This window comes from Crinia signifera, chromosome 1 (genome assembly GCF_055691185.1).
Source record: "Crinia signifera chromosome 1, ASM5569118v1, whole genome shotgun sequence".
Lineage (NCBI taxonomy): Eukaryota > Metazoa > Chordata > Amphibia > Anura > Myobatrachidae > Crinia > Crinia signifera.
The window spans coordinates 196,363,828-196,383,101 of record NC_139217.1 but is presented as its reverse complement, the minus strand read 5'-3'; the positions used below and the strand labels follow the sequence as shown (position 1 = coordinate 196,383,101).

Genomic DNA, 19,274 nt, shown 5'->3' with positions numbered 1-19,274 from the left:
CCCACACACACACACACACACACACACACACACACACAGTAACAGAACACCACATACGCACACATAGCACACAACACACACATTTATACGTAGAGCACCTCACACACTTACACATTGGACAGATACACACACACAACACACCACATGCAGTACAATACAAATCCATACACACTACAACACACACCCAAAAACAGTACAACAAACACACAGAACACACACACAATTAAACATTGCCAGGATACGCAAAGCACACTACACACACATATATACGTAGCAAACATCACAAACTTACACATTCGGCAGATACACACAACACTCACAGTACAACACACACCCACATTCACTACAACACACACACAAAAACAGTACAATACACAAAACACACACTTAAACATTGCACAGATACACACAGCACACTACACACACACAGATTTATACATAGCACACCTTGCGCATTTACACCTAGGGCAGATACACACAACAAACACACATAACATACCTCTAACAGCACAACACACACCCACATTCACCACACACACCCAAAAAACAGTACGACACACACAAAACACACACTTAAACATTGCACAGATACACAAAGACACAACAAACACATACTGTATATACGTAGCACACCTCACACACTTACGCATTGGACAGATACATACAATACAACACACACAACCTCATACACTACAACACACACACAAAAACAGTACAACACACACAAACACACAGAACACATAAAAAATAATTTGCCGTTTATTTAACCGTCTGTACCGGCAAATAAAACTGTACCTAATGTACCGTTTCTACTTTGTTCCCCATATCCGTCTCTCCAGTCCTCCAGCCTGTCACTGCGCTCCCCGGCCAGTTGCACTGAGAAATCTTTGTCCTGGCCAATGCACCCATTTATCAATACAAAGTAGGTACACTGCACTCACCCTTTTAGTCAGTTGGATATCAGGCACAGCTCTGCCTTAAGGGTTTCCCAGACTCTTTTGGTTCATAGATAATGTTTGGTTGATGGGCATGAGCGCTGCATGCATTTGTTTAAATGTTATGAGTGTAAGAAGTTGAAGAATAAGACTGAGATGAAGATTTGTCACGTTATAGTGTACAATTTACTCAATAAATCGTGAAAAAAATATGTGTACATAGAAGTACAGTACAATCAAGAAATGAAAGTAGGATTAAAAAATTCATTCTGATTCAAACTGATAATTATTTGGATGGCGGTGGGTTGCGAAACAAATCAATAGGTGGAGGGGGTATGGATATTGTGGGCATAATTGGTGTTTGGTACACCTACAGGGGGTCCCCAGTTTATGAGAAATTCTCACTACAGTGTCACTGTAGGGGGATTTCCAATTGGGGTTCAGGTGGTCTTTTAGGGACCCCTTTACAATCCCGTTGGTCTCTTCTCCTGGAGCCTACGGTCTCCCTCTGTGATTGACTATCATTAAGGGAGACTCTAAGCTCAAGAAGAAAAGACCTACAGGATTGTAAAGGGTCCCTAAAAGACCATCTGGACCCCAATTGGGAATCCCCCTATGGTGACACTGTGACCGTGACACTGTAGTGAAAATCCCATCAATTGAGGGCCCCCTGTAGGTGTAACAAACATCAATTATGCCCACAATATCCATACCCTCACCTATAGATTTGTTTCACAACCCACCCCATCCAAACAATTATCAGTTTGAATCAGAACTTATTTTTTAATCCTACTTTCATTTCTTGATTGTACTTCTATGTACACTTACATTTTTTTCACGATTTAGTGAGTAAATTGTACACTTTGTAACATGGCAATTCTTTTTCTCAGTCTTATTCTTCAACTTCTTAAACTCCAAACCTTATCAATCCATCCATTGATGATTGTGATGGCTGGATCAGTGGAATGGCCCGGCGGGTGTAGGGAAGAATTTGGCCCATTGCACCCATTCCCAGTGGTGCATTACAGTGTTGCGGATAGTGTGCGTCGCGTCATGACATCATGTGGCCAGGCCCGCGGACCTGCTCCCACACTCAGGGGCTGCCCCACTGTTTGGTAGAGATGCTCGGTGCATGTGCTTTACAGATCCTCAGACCTCAGAGACTGCTGCAGGCAGGTTCGGTGAGGGGAGTGGCAGTGGCAGGGAGCAGTGAATTTTTAATTAATTATGGCGTGGTAAGTAACACCCACCCCGGACCCCACACACTCAGCGCCTGTAATTACACACCCTAGAAACTGTACCATTGAAAGTATAGAAATTGAGGTGTGGACATGTCCCTTTCTGATTTTGTACCGATTTCTGACCCTCAGAAGGTAGGTGCTAAATCTCAGGAGTGGATGTGGATGTGGGTGCTAAATCTCAGGAGTGGATGTGGAATTCATCAACACATACAAGTTTTCAACTCAGGAGCGTTATGTTTTAAACAACAACACCACACCTGATTTCATTGCCATCATTGAGTATCAATGCAAACACATTCTAACATTATGGTGGAATCTATAACAAATTACAATCTTAGGTCTTTGTCACAGCATACTGTAAGATTACATTTTTCAGCAATTTTGGAAATAAAGAAACCCCAAGGTTTTCCCGGGCAACGCCGGGCGGGTCAGCTAGTGTATCAATAATTTTACAGACATTTAGGTCGGGATATGCAGTTATAGTTATACAGACATGTAGGTTAGAATATGCAGGTGGACATAATTCACTCAATCACTACCTATCTTAAATCGTTATTATCTATGGTGCTCTATAAAACTTATGTCGGGTGTTTACTATCCATAGGTATATCACAGAAACAAGATGGTATTTTTATACATATACAGATGGAGTCGCTCTCATTCTATCGCCAATTGCCGCTGATCGCCATCTGCCAGAAGGGGGTGCGTGAACACGAGACACTTGTGTGCCCCGTTCTGATGGAGCTCGCCGCTCCCCCACCACTGCCCGCTCCCCCCTTAGCCCTGCCCATCTACCTGAAGCAGAGATGGGCAGGGATTCCGCCACCCTCCGCTATGTGAAGGGGACATGTGTGAGTGAAAGACGCTCGTGCTTCCCCGTCAGATGCAGGCGCTACATCTGTATACAGTATTCAGATATAAATGATACAGTTATATCTTTTGGGAGGTATTTCAAACACCACTATATGTATATTTCTACTCGCATGCATTGTCTCATTTTTTAACCCTAGTTCTGTATACCCTACAAATCTTCTTGTGGTTAACAGACAACCAGAATAAACTTTTTTGATCGATCCATATTTGAACTATTATAGCATATAAATCTATTATAGATATATAGATTATTTCAAGGAGGTTAGTACATATATATGTATCTATAATATAAAATCTATCTCCTCCTCTCTTTGTTGTCTGAACCTGTTCAATTGCCAAGATGGACATCTTGTCCAATGTTTGGTTCTGACAAAGACTGATGTGTCTAGACAGGAGGGTGTGTTTTTACCCTGCCTAGTATATTCCGTCTGTGCTCCAAGTACATTGTATGAAGGCATTTTATTGTATGGCCGACATATTGGACACCACATCCACAGTTTATAAGGTAGAATACATATGGGGATCTACTATGATCCCTTTTATATTGAACGTCTCTTTGGTCACAAGGATGTTAATGATGTTATCTTTTTTTTTCAGTTGTTGTACATGAGACAAAGGCCCTTATTCTAATCGGAACGGTACGGCCCGCGTGCGGCCGTACCGCCGATGTTTTAACACTGCACATGCGCAGAGGTGAATCTGCGCATGTGCAGCCCCCTTCGCCGCAGACGGATTTCGTCCGCCGCAAAGGGGGCGGATAGGGGCGTGAGAGGCATCATGCCCTCATTTCCCTATGTGTACGCCCCGCGTTTCATGGGCGTTCCCATGCAAACGCGGGGCGTATGCATGGAAATGAGGGCATGACGCCACTCATGGGGGCGGAAAGCTGACATCGCCGGATGTCAGCTTTCAGCCCCCATACAAGCTACCACACGGACGATTGTCCGTGTGGTCTTAGCTTGCGGGAGCTGCCGCGGCGTGCGGACCTGCCTTCGATGGTCGACGACCATCGAATGCAGGGGGCAGCTCCCACCATGGTGGAGGCGTAGCCTCCACCATTTTAATGCGGATCGCCAGCCGTCCGTGTACGGACGGCCGTGGCGATCCGTAGGGTGGGCGGGGATTGGTTTGTGCGGTCGGAGCCCCGTGTGCGGCTCTGACCGCACCAACCAGAATAAGGGCCAAAGTTCTTCTTTCCATATCTGTGATATCCTGTTGGTTTTTCTGGGAGCCCGTTTAGATTAGGTTCAATTATTACCCTCTTACTCCTCATAACCTCCTCCAAACTGCCCCTATCTGTCAATCACCCTCATCTAAGTCCACACTGTGGCTGTTGTCCTAAAACTATTGTGACCTATGTGTCCTATGGGGGATTATCCATTTAGCCCGGTAGAAACATAGCACATTTTTCACGATTTACCCAATGTTTCTCTGATATTTTGGGGGGCTTTCAATTTGGTCGCCTGAAGAAAAAAACATTTACTTTCAAAAACACACAGGTTCAGTGAAACCTGTGTGTTCTTGCACGAAAACAGGGCTGCTTTTGGGGATTTGGTTTCACATGCGTAAGGTCCAACTGTGGCATGTGTTGATTTATTACAGTGCCCATTTGTGAAAAAAATTGAAACAGCCTCCACTTCTAGGACATTTGAAACAGCACCCTACTCACAATGGCAGTGTCAGAAGCTGTGAGTCTTCTGGACTCGAGCAGGACCCGAGGTCTATATATGGCTGTAGGCCAGAACATCCTGATGGGACTTCCTCAGACTCACACGCATGCATGTCCCAGTCTCTTAGTGGCTGGGCGGCAGGGTTAGGGGGGTCAGGGTGGCAATGGGGACCGTCGGTGGTGGTGGGGGAGGCGGTGGATGGCGACAGGTAGCTCCATTGCCACGGGCATGCGAGCATCTCGTGCGTGTGTGCCCCCTGGCAGGGGCTGGAGGCTGGCAGGGGCTAATGATGGAATCACCAGCCCCAGCAAAGATGAATTGTGCTCCATCTGTACTTGTTTTTTGCTACTGGCAGATTGGGTATGGATCATAGGATATACAAGCATTGGGTCTACAAGCATTAGGTCGACCACTGAAGGTCGACATGCATGAAGGTCAACATGACTGAAGGTCGACATGACTGGAGGTCGACAATGGGTTAGGTCGTCAGGGTCAGTAGGTCGTTAGGTCGACATGGGGAAGATTGTCAAAAGGTCGACATGGGGTTTTTCACTTTTTTTAGCGGAATGTTGACACAGTCTCGCTTCACATGGCTCGCTTCATTCACCATGATTCAGACATGGTGCCTCGCTATGCTCAGCACGCTCTTTAATTCTCCCACCATGCCCTAGTGGATGGTAGGGCATGAAATACTGCCTGTCAGCACATGTTGGCTCAAAAAATGTTGGTACTTATGTATTATCTGGGCTCCCATGCTAAATGCACCCCATTTTTTCATACCCCTACTATCCAACTACGCATGGAGTTGATTTTATATAGTGTGGCGAGCGCAGCGAGCCACCGTGCCCGAAGCGTAGCGAGTGCAGCGAGCCCCTCGAGGGGACACGATCTCATAAGAAAAACGGGAGCCCAGATATTACATAAGTACCAAAATTTTTAAATCCCAATGTCGACCTAACAAAATGTCAACTTTCAGTCATATTAACCTTCATACATGTCGATCTTCAGTGGTCGACTAAAAGCTTGTCGACCTAGTGACTGTATCCCACCAGGAGGGGCTCCAGAGGTGGGGCTGCAGCGCAGTTCAAAATTCAAATAGAGGAGGCACAGCAACTGCCAACAAATGCCATTCCTAACTGATTCACTGGCAGTTGGTGTGGCTTCCCTATATGAATTTTGGACTGTGCTGTAGCACTTCCTCGGGAGCAGCCACTGGACATTAAACTGTACATGTTTTATATATTGTTTTCTATTTTATACATATGAAACTTAAGCAGCATTGTTTTACTTAAACATTAAAAATTATCAAAACACATTTTGGCTTACATATAAAACCTGTTTATATAATAGATACATATATAAAAACGCTGCTTTAAGGACATGCTCTTATGTTGTATTCTCTGGGCAGAACCAGTTAAAGTCACCCCTCATATTGGGGTCAAAGCAACCTTGATATCTTGTTCCCGTGAAAGAAATTTCTCAATGAAATCTCTCGCCATGTTCATTACGAACGGCACCTAGGTTGGTTGAAGAAGTTGAGGTCACCTTGAAGAAAATACATTTTCAGGAACATTCTGCATCCCATTTGCTTCTAAGCTGTAAGCAGGTTGTCTAATTGCTCATCATTCTTACCAGATCTGTTATTTCCAAGGGGTTGGGATCATTGGGTCGACCACAACTAGGTCAACAAGCATTGGGTCGACAACTAGGTCGACATGCAGCAAGGTCGACATAGGTCAAGGTCGACATGGGTCTATGACATGACATTAGAGCTAGGTCGACAGTCAAAAGGTCGACATGGGGTTTTTCGTTGTTTTTTTGGTCCGAATGTCGACACAGTCAACATGGACACAGTTTGAAGTGCACCGCATCCCCTCGCTTCGCTCGCGATACAAATGATTGCACTTGGTGGTCACCCATAGATCTCTATGGAATGCACATGCACAGCATAATCATAGGTACAGTAGTAATGCCGACCATGCTGAGATTAGAGATGAGCAGTTCTGATATACTTGGTTCTTATCACCAAAATTAGGCTTTTTCTGACTGGTTGTCGGCTGTCACATGTTTTGGATAGCGAAGAAGATCCCGTATTGAGATCCGAGTAAATGCGGTTAAAAAACCTTGCACATCTCTAGCTGCAATTTAAACAAATCGCTGGATGAATGAGCATCATCTGTAACTATTTTATAATGTTTAAAACCTAAAACAGTATGGTGGCCATAACTTCAGATTTTAGTTCCACATTCTGAATCGGCACACAATTGGATTTTCCACAGTAGTTGAAAATACATTTTTTTTTATGTCTTATGTACTTTGAAGGGGGTGGAGGTATAGGAGGGAGCCGGCGGTGGCCCGATCCTGCTCATGGACCACACAGGAGGCGCTGGCAGGAGCCGGAACAGGAGGGGGGGACATGGGAAAGTTCAGGTCGCGGGCAGAGGGGGGAGTTCACGATGAGGAGTGTGAGGCGGAATGTCGGCCACGGCTCTCACAGCCCTCTTTCCTCAGCACCTGCGCCTGGCCGGTTCCTGCCTGACATGGAGCATATTCTGCCGGGTCGCTGTTCTGCGCTTTCTGTCCCCCTCACCAGCACCAGCAGCAGTAGCAGCAGTGGGGAGGGGGGGTGGTAGAGTTCTCACCCTTCCCGGTTCAATGGTTTGCAGACTTTCACACTGCAAACCTGCTTTAGACCAGGTATTTACATGCGATGTGAAAGGGCTCTGACCCGTTTAAAAAAAAAATGTTTTAAATACCTGGTCTAAGCAGGTTTTGCGGTGTGAAAGCAGCATAAGTTACACTCAGGAAACACTGGAGCAGTAATTGTTAGATTGTTAGTGCTGAGAGAATCACAACAGTAGACAATAGAAGCAAACTAAGCTATGGAGCCAAAGGCTACAGAGATGATATATTGGGCACAATTCAGACCTTTTCGAATGTCTGCAAGTTGCAAAGCTGCCAAATATAGATACACTGCACATGTGTATGGTTTACAGTATGCTTGCGCAAGGCCATCCTGCACTGAAATCCTGCTACTATTTATATTCATATTGTTCTTTCACTAAGGAAAATGCTAGGCATGCCGGAATAAATGCTTGGAGTGTCAAGGAAAACGCATGCATTCACACCCATTTTAAGTGAGGGTGTGTGAAGTCAGCAACAGGCAGGATATGTCTGTTTTCATCGCAGCTACCAAGCATGCCCAGTGCTATGCAGTGCCTTCGAAGAGTTGTTCCTAGTAACCGTAAACTTCCATTCACACAGCTAGCACATTGATTCGCAAGGCAGTCTGCGATCAGGTCTGAATTGGGCCTATTGTTAAATATATATTGTTCCATCATGGACCAGAGCAATGTATCAGCCATATCATCTATTGTGTACCTGCGATTGTACTCTCCTATGGGCCATTTGCTGGACCACTGCATGACCAATATGAAGATCCGGCAATGACAGTATGCATCCTATATGTGGCTGTGCACAATATATCTTTATCACAGAGCTGCATGATACATTGTCCACTGTGTACGGCACAACCAATATATTGCTATATTAGTCATGCCATTGGCTGGGGTACCTGGTAACAGCAGACTGAAACTACAGTAGCATGCAGGGTACAGCTGTTTTTTAGGCAATGAGTAGTGGGCAGGGTACACTTCTGTAGGACACCATGGATGCTGGTAGGTCACTGGAGCCAACTGCAGGTAATCAGGTCTAGGATTGGTAGAACACTCGTCAGCTGAAGATGACAGCGCCCATATCCCAGTGGCACTGGCTTCAAATAAGGATAACATACAGACTTGGACATAGTGCTTCTGCCTAACAAATAAAGGCAAGAGGGCACAGTTCTCCTTCCCATAGATATTTTTTTTTTTTTGCCAAAATTCTTACTTTGTATTTTAGTATTGTACACTGAAAAATATACTGTGCAGTTGCCTCTGTTACAGAACGACAGATCTGGCCAAGTTAAGTCTGGCATCTCTTCCTGGATCCTAGCATAGCATAGAGCTCTTCAGCATCAAAGAAGAGATGCCCCAAACCTTCTAAAGGAGACAAGTGGAGGTGTAGCTTATATCAGCCAATCAGATTATACTGTAGCTTTTATTTACATAGTACAGTCCTATACAATGATAACATTTCATAAGCTGCTTTGGAAAAAACATACACTTGACCTTTTAAGAAATCTCGTGACCTTAGAACACCAGATTAAAATGGAATGGTAAAGAATATCTGAGGTTCTTCATTTATACTACAATAAGTCATTATGGGTATACCCTAACAGCCACTGCATTGGAAGAAATGGAAATGCTTTATTAGTTGGCTTTATTGACCTAAAAATACAACTTGAAAAGTGAGACGTGTTTATTTTATGATTTTCTAAAGTAAAGTGGATTTGGACGTTATTCCATTTGTTTGTGTACTTCTAATGCAAATTACATTTTCTTACATTACATGCTGTTTTCTATCACAGTTGCAGGTAGGGGACCTAAGTAAATTGTAATAGAAAACATTAATTTGTCATGTTCATCTTTCACAGCTCAGTGACAATTTAATCAGTATGACATAGAAAACCTTTTTGGCTCCAGCATCCAAACAAGCCTTTAACATAGTATTAAAAATATATCACTATACCCACTTTGAGATGTCTTCTTCCAAAACTACTTGGTGTAGAACCTTTGTTGATTCTGGTTCAGGGGCAGTTTAAGAGAGGAGGGTGTCAGTGTGCAATCTCTGTCCACCTACCTCTTGCCAGCATTGTGCCAGTCTACTACACATGTACAGTTCTTTGGGAACATACAAATGCCAGACTCATGATACTGTAGGTTAGTATAATATATGGGTGCATTATGTGCTGTGCGGGACTATGGGACCCATGCGCACTGCTTACTCTGCACCCAATACAGGTATGCATCTGTGTTTTTTGAGGCAAATTACTTATTAGAATAGTTACATATGGTTTTTGGAATGTAAAAATGTGTTCAATAAACAGTAACAATTCCTCATTGTCTGTAGACATGGCCAGCTTAATGTATGGGCTCAATGGGCAATTATGGGGGCCTTCGAGCTGGTGCAGATTGGGTTATGGGCATCTACCTGCTGAGCTTTTTGGGATGCAGTAGAGTATGCTGCCTGGTGCTATCCATCAATCAAAGTCCAGCATTCTCTAGGTGCCTCCCAGCCTGCAGCCAGACAGAGAATGACTATCAGCATGCTGATTGGTGGATGGCTGGTGCTATACACCAATCAGAGGGCTGACAACCATTCACTATGTGGAAGTAAGAGGAGAGATGGGGCATACAGTAGGTCCACAGCAGGGACATGTGAATGTTTTTGTTTACATTTTTTCCCTTGAATAGGTGTGGAGGAGCCCCAAATGCAAAGCTGTGCCCGGAACCTACAAGACAATTATGTTAAGACAGCCCTGTCTGTAAGGTTCCTTCAGTATATTAGTATTGACTGGGCTTCACTGAAGTTTTATAATGTCATAGTGGAAATTCCCCAATGGCAAATGGAAGATTCAGTTTTTATTTTAATTCGCTGCCTCCAGATCAGCGTTACACACATGAACATCTGGAAACATTTGCTACAGAAGGACACTTCTTTAAATTACTTTCAAACCTTTTTTTTTTCTTTTTCCTTTGACTTCATTACTTATGATTGGTGTCATTTTGTTTCATTTATCACTTCAATGCTTCACACTTCATAAAATATTCACATTACATTAGTTAATCCACCTGCTGCTGTATATTTATTGATTGAAGTGTAAAGTCAGGAATAAACAATGTTTTAGATTTAAGCACATTCAAATATATGATACAGTACTTCATAAAGAGCAAGTAAAAGCATTATTTGACATTGATATACACATTTACAAAGCAGTACTAATGTAGATGCATGATTTTGAGCTAGTGTGAATAATTGATCATCTTGTAAATACTTAAGGGCACTCCTTATTCCAAGTATCTTCATGGAGACACCTTAGGCTTTATGTTGGATTTTTAAAGGATGTGCATGCTTATAATATATTGGCCCCTTGAAATTGATCTTGTTACTTTTATCCTTCACATACTAGAATAGTACAGCAATCAGTGTATGAGTGACATAGTCGCGTAGATAATAGAACTAACCTGGTCAAATGACATTAATACTCAACAACAAGACTAGAAATCTCTAGTTTAAAGGAAATAACTGTCATTTTGTATGGTTTTTGCTTCTTGTTTTTTTATTACTGTTTGTGATTATAGTCATATTTTACTTACACTGTTTGTGCTTCTTGTCTTTTTTACTGTCACTGTTTGTTCATCTTGTCTTATCTTATGACCACTGGTCTTGATTCTTGTCTTATTTTACCATCACTGTCACTGTAACAAGGCTAATGCAGGGGTTGTGGGTACTATACTGTAGGTGCAGTCTTCCCTTTCACATTGCTGTTGATTACCCTCTCTGATACCTATATACTGCATTTTTTGGGGGGGGAGTATGGCCCAACCTCTTACTCAATGACATGACTGAATTTGCAATGATGTTTCTAATATATCAGCAATTATCTGCCGTCTAATGGAAATCATGTGTCTGCAGTACACCTCCCTATGCTCTTGTTAGTTTCTGCCCATATTAGCATATACTGTAGTCCCAATTGTTAATGGCAAAAAATAGCAACAGCAGTATCAAGAACAACCAAACTTAAATGAGCCTCATTGTTAGATATTTCTAAAACTTGTAGCCTGAATTACAATCACTGACTCTATTGCCAATTCAGATCATCTTCTACCGGCACTTTTAGACTATTTATAATAATGTTTCTTTGAAAGTTTTTAATGTACAGGATATGAGCAATGGCATCTGGTTAAAAGTAATATTATTAAATATATTGTTTCAAATGTGATAGCGTTCTTAATTTACAGTATTTGCCATAATCAGTTTTATGCTGTTCTCAAAATACAGTACTTTCAGAGCTGTGATCAAAACTAGCATAATAGTAACGGTGGGGTTATACTACGCAACATATACATTTTGGTAGCAAGAATGGTGATGTACAGGTAACTATAAGCAAGAAAGATAGGTGTGCAGCGCTGGTTAAAAATGACAATAGCGTTGGACTGACTTTACATCATTTTTATATTCATAAAAATATAAGACAATTTAAAAGACCATTGGATAGGACATATTACATAAAAATATAAAATAAATTGAAAATATAATTAAAAAATAGTTACTATAACTATAACTACTCTAAACCAATATAGAGTTGGTCCATTATTTCTCCAGGTGTTAATAGGAATGGACAGTGAGGATATCATATACCCAATTAATTGTCCTGCCACTATGTCTTTAGCAATTTAAACTGCTTCACCATAATAGTTTTAATGTAAAAATATACTATTTTTTAATTATATTTTCAATGTATTTTTATTTTTATGTGATGTGTCCTATCCAATGGTCTATTAAATTGTCTTATATTTTATGAATATAAAAATGATGTCAAGTCAATCCAACGCAATTGTAATTTTTAACCAGCGCTGCACACCTATCTTTCTTGCTTATAGTTTCCTTGTTCCGGGTCCGACCTTCCTGTTTTCTTTGCAGCTGCTACTTAGCTAAATCAGCTCCTGCTCCTTGCGCCCCTACAGGTACACTTTCATAAACCTGGTGCAGGTTGAAAGTGGTACCCTCAAACCCCTTCCATCGGTGATGTACAGGTATCTGACATTATTATATAGAGTGTATACAGAGCACAATTTCTTTGTGTTGCTACAGTATTTGACACAGGTTTGAATAACCATTAACTTATCTGTACATTACAATATTTCAACATTGTTAACTCTAAATACTTACGAGGCCTAAAAACATTTATCCAGCAAAAATATAACCTAAGAGTTGTCATTACCAAGTTAAATAAAATCTAAACACAGGTTGAGTGTTCCTTATCCAAAATGCTCGGCACCATACTTACTTGGTCCCCTGGTGGTGCCCCAATGGTCCCCCAGCATCCACGGTGTCCCCAGGCATCCACGGCAGCCTTCAGGATCCTCTTCGGCGGTCTCTGGGGGGCATTGCGTGAGTTTGCAGATGCATCGGTGACGTTACCTGCGCACTCACGCAATGCAACCGTGTCACCGGAGATTCCACTGAAGAGGATCCTGAAGCCCGCCATGGACGCTGGGGGTGTGGTAAGTATGAAAAAAGGGGCGGGGGTAAAAAAAATGAAAATATTCTGAAAAACCACGGTTTTTAGAATATTTTGGTTTTTGGACATACGGATATAGGATACTCAACCTGTAATAATAAAATGGCTTACATAAAAGAATAACGAGTACGATTGTACAGAAACAACAAATGTACCTCATTATCCAGTTGTATCCTGCACCTGTGAGTTGTATGACCATCTGTTTTCTTAAAATGATATACAGCAGGGATCCTGCCACAAAGCTTAAGAGAATCAAACACTGGCAAAGCCATCTTGTGAACTGAGAGACGTTTATATTTTTCATCATAGACACATTAACTTGTTTATACTGCTTTTCAGAAGATGTTATCAAAAATATCACACATGACAGAAGAAAATTGAGGTTTATTACTTGGATGCAATTATATCCTACTGTGCGAAACAGCTTTTGCTTGTTAAGAACAAAGAGAAAATGCTAGGCCTATTATAACATCTGATTTCATGTTGTCATAGGATATAATGAAAGATGAATGTTCCATGCTAAAGCTGCAGCTTAAGGAACGAGATGAACTTATCCACCAACTGCAAGAAGAGCTGGTAAGTTATACAAGAAAGATTGTTATTGAAAAGTAACTTCATTTTAAACACTGTCAAACCCTTACTAAGATGTATGGCTACGTAAGATTGCACACAATCATCCTTTATTGCTCTGTACATTTCTAAGTCTGTTTGTCTCCATAAGGACTGAGATGAAAAATAATAATAAAAAAAAAATGTGCACGTTTGTTATGTGAAGATTACTTAGACAGATGTCTAAAGTTGTAAAACAAACTAGCTTCCAAAAGAGAAATGTTCAGTAGATGTATGCAGGTATTTTCCTTTATAGACTGTTTCAAGATCAGTACGACATGGAAAACGCTACGTTTTTTTTCATTTAAAATGAGAACTCTGTTACTTTCCCATGTACTGTATCCCAATCCCCTTTGCAGCAGAACCACAAAGGTTCCCTGCTCAGGGCTCCCTGTGGTTGGGAGATACTCATCCTGGTGCTGTCTTACCTCCCTTGATTATTCATTTTTACAGTGTGAAAGTTTTAAAGTACAACATATGTACCAAATATTCTGCACATGTACAGTATGTTAAGGGAGGATAATATTTAACATTGGGTTATTTAAACATTGACCTCACAATAAAATATTTATTTGTATTAATGTTTTCAAAAAGAAAACACAATGAAAGGGAATTGCAAAATTTGCCCATTCTTTATAAACATCCAGATGTATCAAGCTTCAAAAGTAATAAAAATGGAGAGCCAACCAGCTCTGTGACATTGCAGGTAGGAGCTGATTGGCTGGCTGTTTATCATTCTCCATTTTATCACTTTTGAAGCATGATACATCTGGCCATAATCTCTAAAGTGGCACAACATTAAAAGACCTACATTTGGGTCATAGTGCTTCATGAGCCGTCATATTATTATATGTGTATAAAAACACACAATGTTAGAAAAATAAAATTTTTAGAAGTAAGTAGGATAATTATGGCCTTTCTTGGACAAATTGCTGCACCGCTGGCTTTTCACACCCTAACACATTAACCACCAAAGTTGCTGATATCTTCAAAGAAGCATATATTTAAGAGGTTAAAATCTTGCTCAAGTGCAAAAATTGGAATCAATAGGTTAAATATGAGTTTTGAAAGGAGGTTTGACTGGAAGGCTCCATATCCACACTCAAATGCCAATGTAATGTCTGCCATACCTTACAATAACAAGGGAGTCTAAATCTGAGGTCCCTACACTTAAGTGGTAGTTGATATATTCTCCCTCCTGCCACTTAGTTGACAGTTGTATAAACAGATATATTTTATCATGCAAAAATAACATTTAATATATAGGGGGTAATTTTGATTCACTCGGAAAGGCACAATCACTCACAGATGGACAAAACCATATGCACTACAGGTGGGGTTGATGTAACATGTGTAGAGAGAGTTAGATTTGGGTGGGAGTGTACTTCAAACAGATATCTATATTGCCGTGTAAAGCAGACAGTATTTACCCTGCCCAGAAACAATAAAACACCCAAATCTAACTCTCTCTGCACATGTTACATCAACCCCACCTGCAGTGCACATGGTTTTGTCCATCTGAGAGTGATTGTGCCTTTCCGAGTGAATCAGAATAACCCCCATAGTGTATTGAAAACTAACACTGAAGCCATCCAATTGTAATAACTTAGATCATTAAACCTTTTGATTTTGCTGTTGAGTGTATTTGGCCATTCTAGACTCAATGTATTCATTATTGAGTTTTAAACAGTGGCTAATGGTAATTGTCTGAAGGTACGGCATTGGACTGTAATGGTCTGAAGGTATGGCATTGGACTATGATGTTAAATCTCTGCACCACCGTTTTTTTTTTTTTTTTTTAAAGAAGATTGGAGCAGGTACTCTAGTTGGGACAGAATTGTACCAGGGAGTGGGCAACACAGTGAATGGTTTGTGGAGCCTAGAGGACTTCTAATTTATGCATTGACTCTGTAAGCAGGCAAATCCAATCAATACTGTACATGACAATTGGCTGTTTCATGCTGCAAGAGGTTTATGTATTAAAATACTCTGATTAATGAAATCAGTGCTTTAATGTGACATGCTGTTGGTTTTCAAATAGATTGTGCAAAATCAATTACGTTTAGCCAACAAAAAAGATTATATACAGTTTAATGGTTACAAATGATAGAAGTTGCAACTTTCATGACACACTGTAGCACCTTTTTTATTGGTCTAGGTGTATTAAGGAAAGGGTAGTCTCGCATTCTTATATTCTGCCAAGCTTCTGATGCATCTGTGCTTGGAAATGTTATTTGGAGCACTCTCAGGAAACTTTTACTTACTAGATTTATGGTCCTTAAAGGTTTTATTGATTTGCAATAATTGCTTCTAGGAATACATAACATTAAACATATGTTTAAGTATAGGAATTACATAAAAAATAGACTTTGACTGGGATAATAAAATGAAACACAAACAGTAATAATAGTGTGGGCTATAAAGAAAATATGCAGTATATACAAATAGTTAAATCTTTTGTTATACCCCCATCAAGTCTAAGTACTTGAAATATAGGATGAAATTTAATATGATGAGAGATTCAGAAAGTGAGAGATTTGGTATGAAATCTCCAGTTTTTTTAAAGCGGCAATCATTTACTGTTATTGCAGTGTAAATGATTGCCTCTTTAAAAAAATGGAGATTTCTTACCAAATCTGTCACTCTCTGAATCTCTCATTATATTAAATGTTACCCATAAAGTCAGTCTTGTTTTTTTTAAAAATACTACTTTCTTGATCCTGTTCTTAATCATTTTTATACAAAATGTTTTTAAAAGTTTAAACATTTTAAATACGTACTGTACATCATTGGAAGAATAGTTTAATTTGCTTTATATGTAGTATTAGATATCAGTATTTAGCTACTGCATGTGATGACAATATACTGTAGATCAGATTTATAAGAAGCCAGGTAAAATGTAATGCATACCTTAGAATTTACAGAAACAATATTCAAAGGTGAGATGACAGCAGTTTCTAATTCACTGTTGTTGACAATTTTATGGTCCCGGCCCCTGACACTAATATTGTCTAATGCTATTGTCATTTTTCAAGATCAGTTGGAGCTGGTACAACAGAGAAGTGCTACTGTAGGTTAGGAACAAGGCTTCCCAAGAGGTTTTGGCTGTCCACACACTGACATAAATTCAATAGATGAACTTATTGTATTAACTTACCATACCACTGCAGACACAGGGGGTTATTTTAGTTCACTCGCAAAGGCACAATCACTCTCTTATGGACAAAACCATATGCACTGCAGGTGGGGCTGATGTAACATGTGCAGAGTGAGTTAGATTTGGGTGTTTAATTGTTTCTGTGCAGGGTAAATACTGGCTCTACAAACCTCACCCAAATTTAACTCTCTCTGTACATGTTACATCAGCCCCACCTGCAGTGCACATGGTTTTGTCCATAAGAGAGCGATTGTGCCTTTGCGAGTGAACTAGTATAACCCCCACAGTGCAAGAGTCTTCAGTACTGGTATGATTTCTTCCTAAGGGACGGAGTACCGCACCTGTTGCACACTTGCCCCCTCTTCTGATAAAATGCAGTAGTAATACTCAGATGATCTACAGTTTCTTAGTAACATTAATTTCCTCCCCTTTTTCATACTGTAATTTTTATTTTTATTTTGGTATATGCTTGTAGTCTTCTATTTCTAACATGGTTTAGCATATGCTGCTTTCCCACTGCAGACCAGTTTAAAGTACTGGTAATCTTAAATGGTATTTAAAACGGTATTAGCATTCCCACTGCAGCAGATTACCATTTTAAATACCATTTAAGTACCATTCCCATTGCAGTGAACCGTGTAAAATGTAGAGTGCCTAACCCCCCCTTCCCCCAATGTAAAGAGTGCCTAATCCCCCCCCCAGTGTAAATAGTGCCTACCCCCCGTACCTGCCCTGTGCCCCCACCTCCCCTCCCCTTGTACTTACCTGTGGGCAGTGGGGAGGCAGCGGGGGTCCATGCAGGGTCCATGCAGGATACAGGCAGTCCCAGTGCCAGATGAGACCTAGTAGTTCTCACTTTGCGCATATGTAATGAGTGCACGTGCATACTAATGAGCCGCTCATTACATATGCGCATATGGAATTAGCGGCTCATTATTATGCACGTGCACACATTACACACGCACAAAGTGAGAACTGCTAGGTTTCATCAGGCACTGGGACTGCCTGGAGGCTAAATAACGTTTAAGAGGCATTCCCACTGCCTCTTAAACGTTATTTAGCCGTGTAGGACTCTGCTTTAAAAACGTGTTGAAATACCATTTAACTTTAAACGGTATTTCAACTCTGTCACTTTCCCACTGCAGCCTTAAAACGGTAAATTGCGCTGAAAATCGGCAATTTACCGTTTTTTAGCTGCAGTGGGAAAGGGGCAATAGTGTAAAACATTAGTTATGTTAATTTAACTTAATGTTGTTTTTGCAGTATATACGGTATTGATATTAGACTAACATAATTTACCTTTGATCACAGTAGGTACAGTAGCCATTGCTTTACCTTGCTCAGTACAATTGCAATTCATTGAGGCTTTTCACATGTCTCACGTTTGTACACGTTTGCCCCCTTTCTGACTGTATATTGGGTCTGATTCAGATTGGCTCGGTCTCCTGTGAATTTGGTGCAGGAACCGATGTTGCGGGCCTACGCATGTGTATGGGCACAAATATGCATGTGCAGACCTGCTGTATCACACTCGCCGAGGTGTTTGCGCAGACGTGGGTGGGAAGGGGGTGGATAGTGGGCCGGTGCAGGGGAACACCCAGCTCTTTATGGGCATCCACATGAAAATGTTGGGCGTTTGCCTTGGGAAGCAGGTGGGCCAATGCCTGCTCGGGGTGGGCGGCTGATGTCACATGACATCAGCACCCGCCCCCCTTTTCAGTCATCTCTGGCTGAAATAAAAGTCATTTTTCACAAAACAACTGAAGCATGCGAGATGCCTTTGGATTTGCAGTCTAGATGATGTCATAAAACTCTAGCTTCTTTTTTTTGCTCTAGCTCAGGAACTGCAGCCAATTTTGCTTTACACAGCATAACGATAGAAAATACAAGCTACTTTACAGCCATCCTCGGATTACCCACACATTATTGTTTTATTTATTTCATACTTATTTGTAATAGCCACTGCTTTTATCGAAAAACATCAAACTCTCTGTGTCTTATCTTTCATTGCCTTAGAAATGTTGCCCATAAAATGAATACAGGGGACAATTTATTTTGCTTTCCTTATTCACTTCTCTTATGTCTTGGTTGTGTAGAAACATAAAGTAATGCTCTTTGGGAAACAAGCAGATGAGGTTCAGGTTAAATAGGATCATTTAGGGCAAGACGGACGAGGAAGAGACCACAAGGTCAGAGCACACAAATTTATCAAGATGGGATAATGTCTGACAGGTGTCTACAGATGAAATGGATACATTGTAATAGATTGGTATATACAAATGTTTGCTTGTCCCTCTAGAACAAATAGAGATATTTTATTGTTTGCATCTCTCTTGTGTCCAAATTCTTATACGTTTTCATTAAGTAGATGCCAGCAGCAAGATCTGCAGACGAATAATCAAAAACGCTGTGCTTGTAGGGTCATCACTGGCAATGCAGAGAGTGTTATATTGTAATGAGGTCAGGCTGTTGGAAAGCTGACTGTGAGAAATGTAAACCAGTCATAAAAAGGAAAGATAATATAAAATAAATCATACGGTATCAGAATCAGAATCAGCTTTATTGGTCAGGTATACTTGCGTATACTAGGAATTTGTTTTCGGT

General features: G+C 40.9%; 1 protein-coding gene across 2 annotated transcripts in view; it reads left to right on the top strand.

Annotated features, from left to right (window-relative positions):
- CCSER1 (coiled-coil serine rich protein 1) overlaps window positions 1-19,274 on the top strand; it is an 873,181-nt gene that overhangs the window by 724,736 nt on the left and 129,171 nt on the right. For both annotated transcript variants that reach the window (XM_083179106.1, XM_083179105.1), the window contains exon 8: window positions 13,397-13,480. In XM_083179106.1, the coding sequence (XP_083035232.1) occupies window positions 13,397-13,480 (84 nt within the window). The remainder of the gene's footprint in view (window positions 1-13,396; window positions 13,481-19,274) is intronic.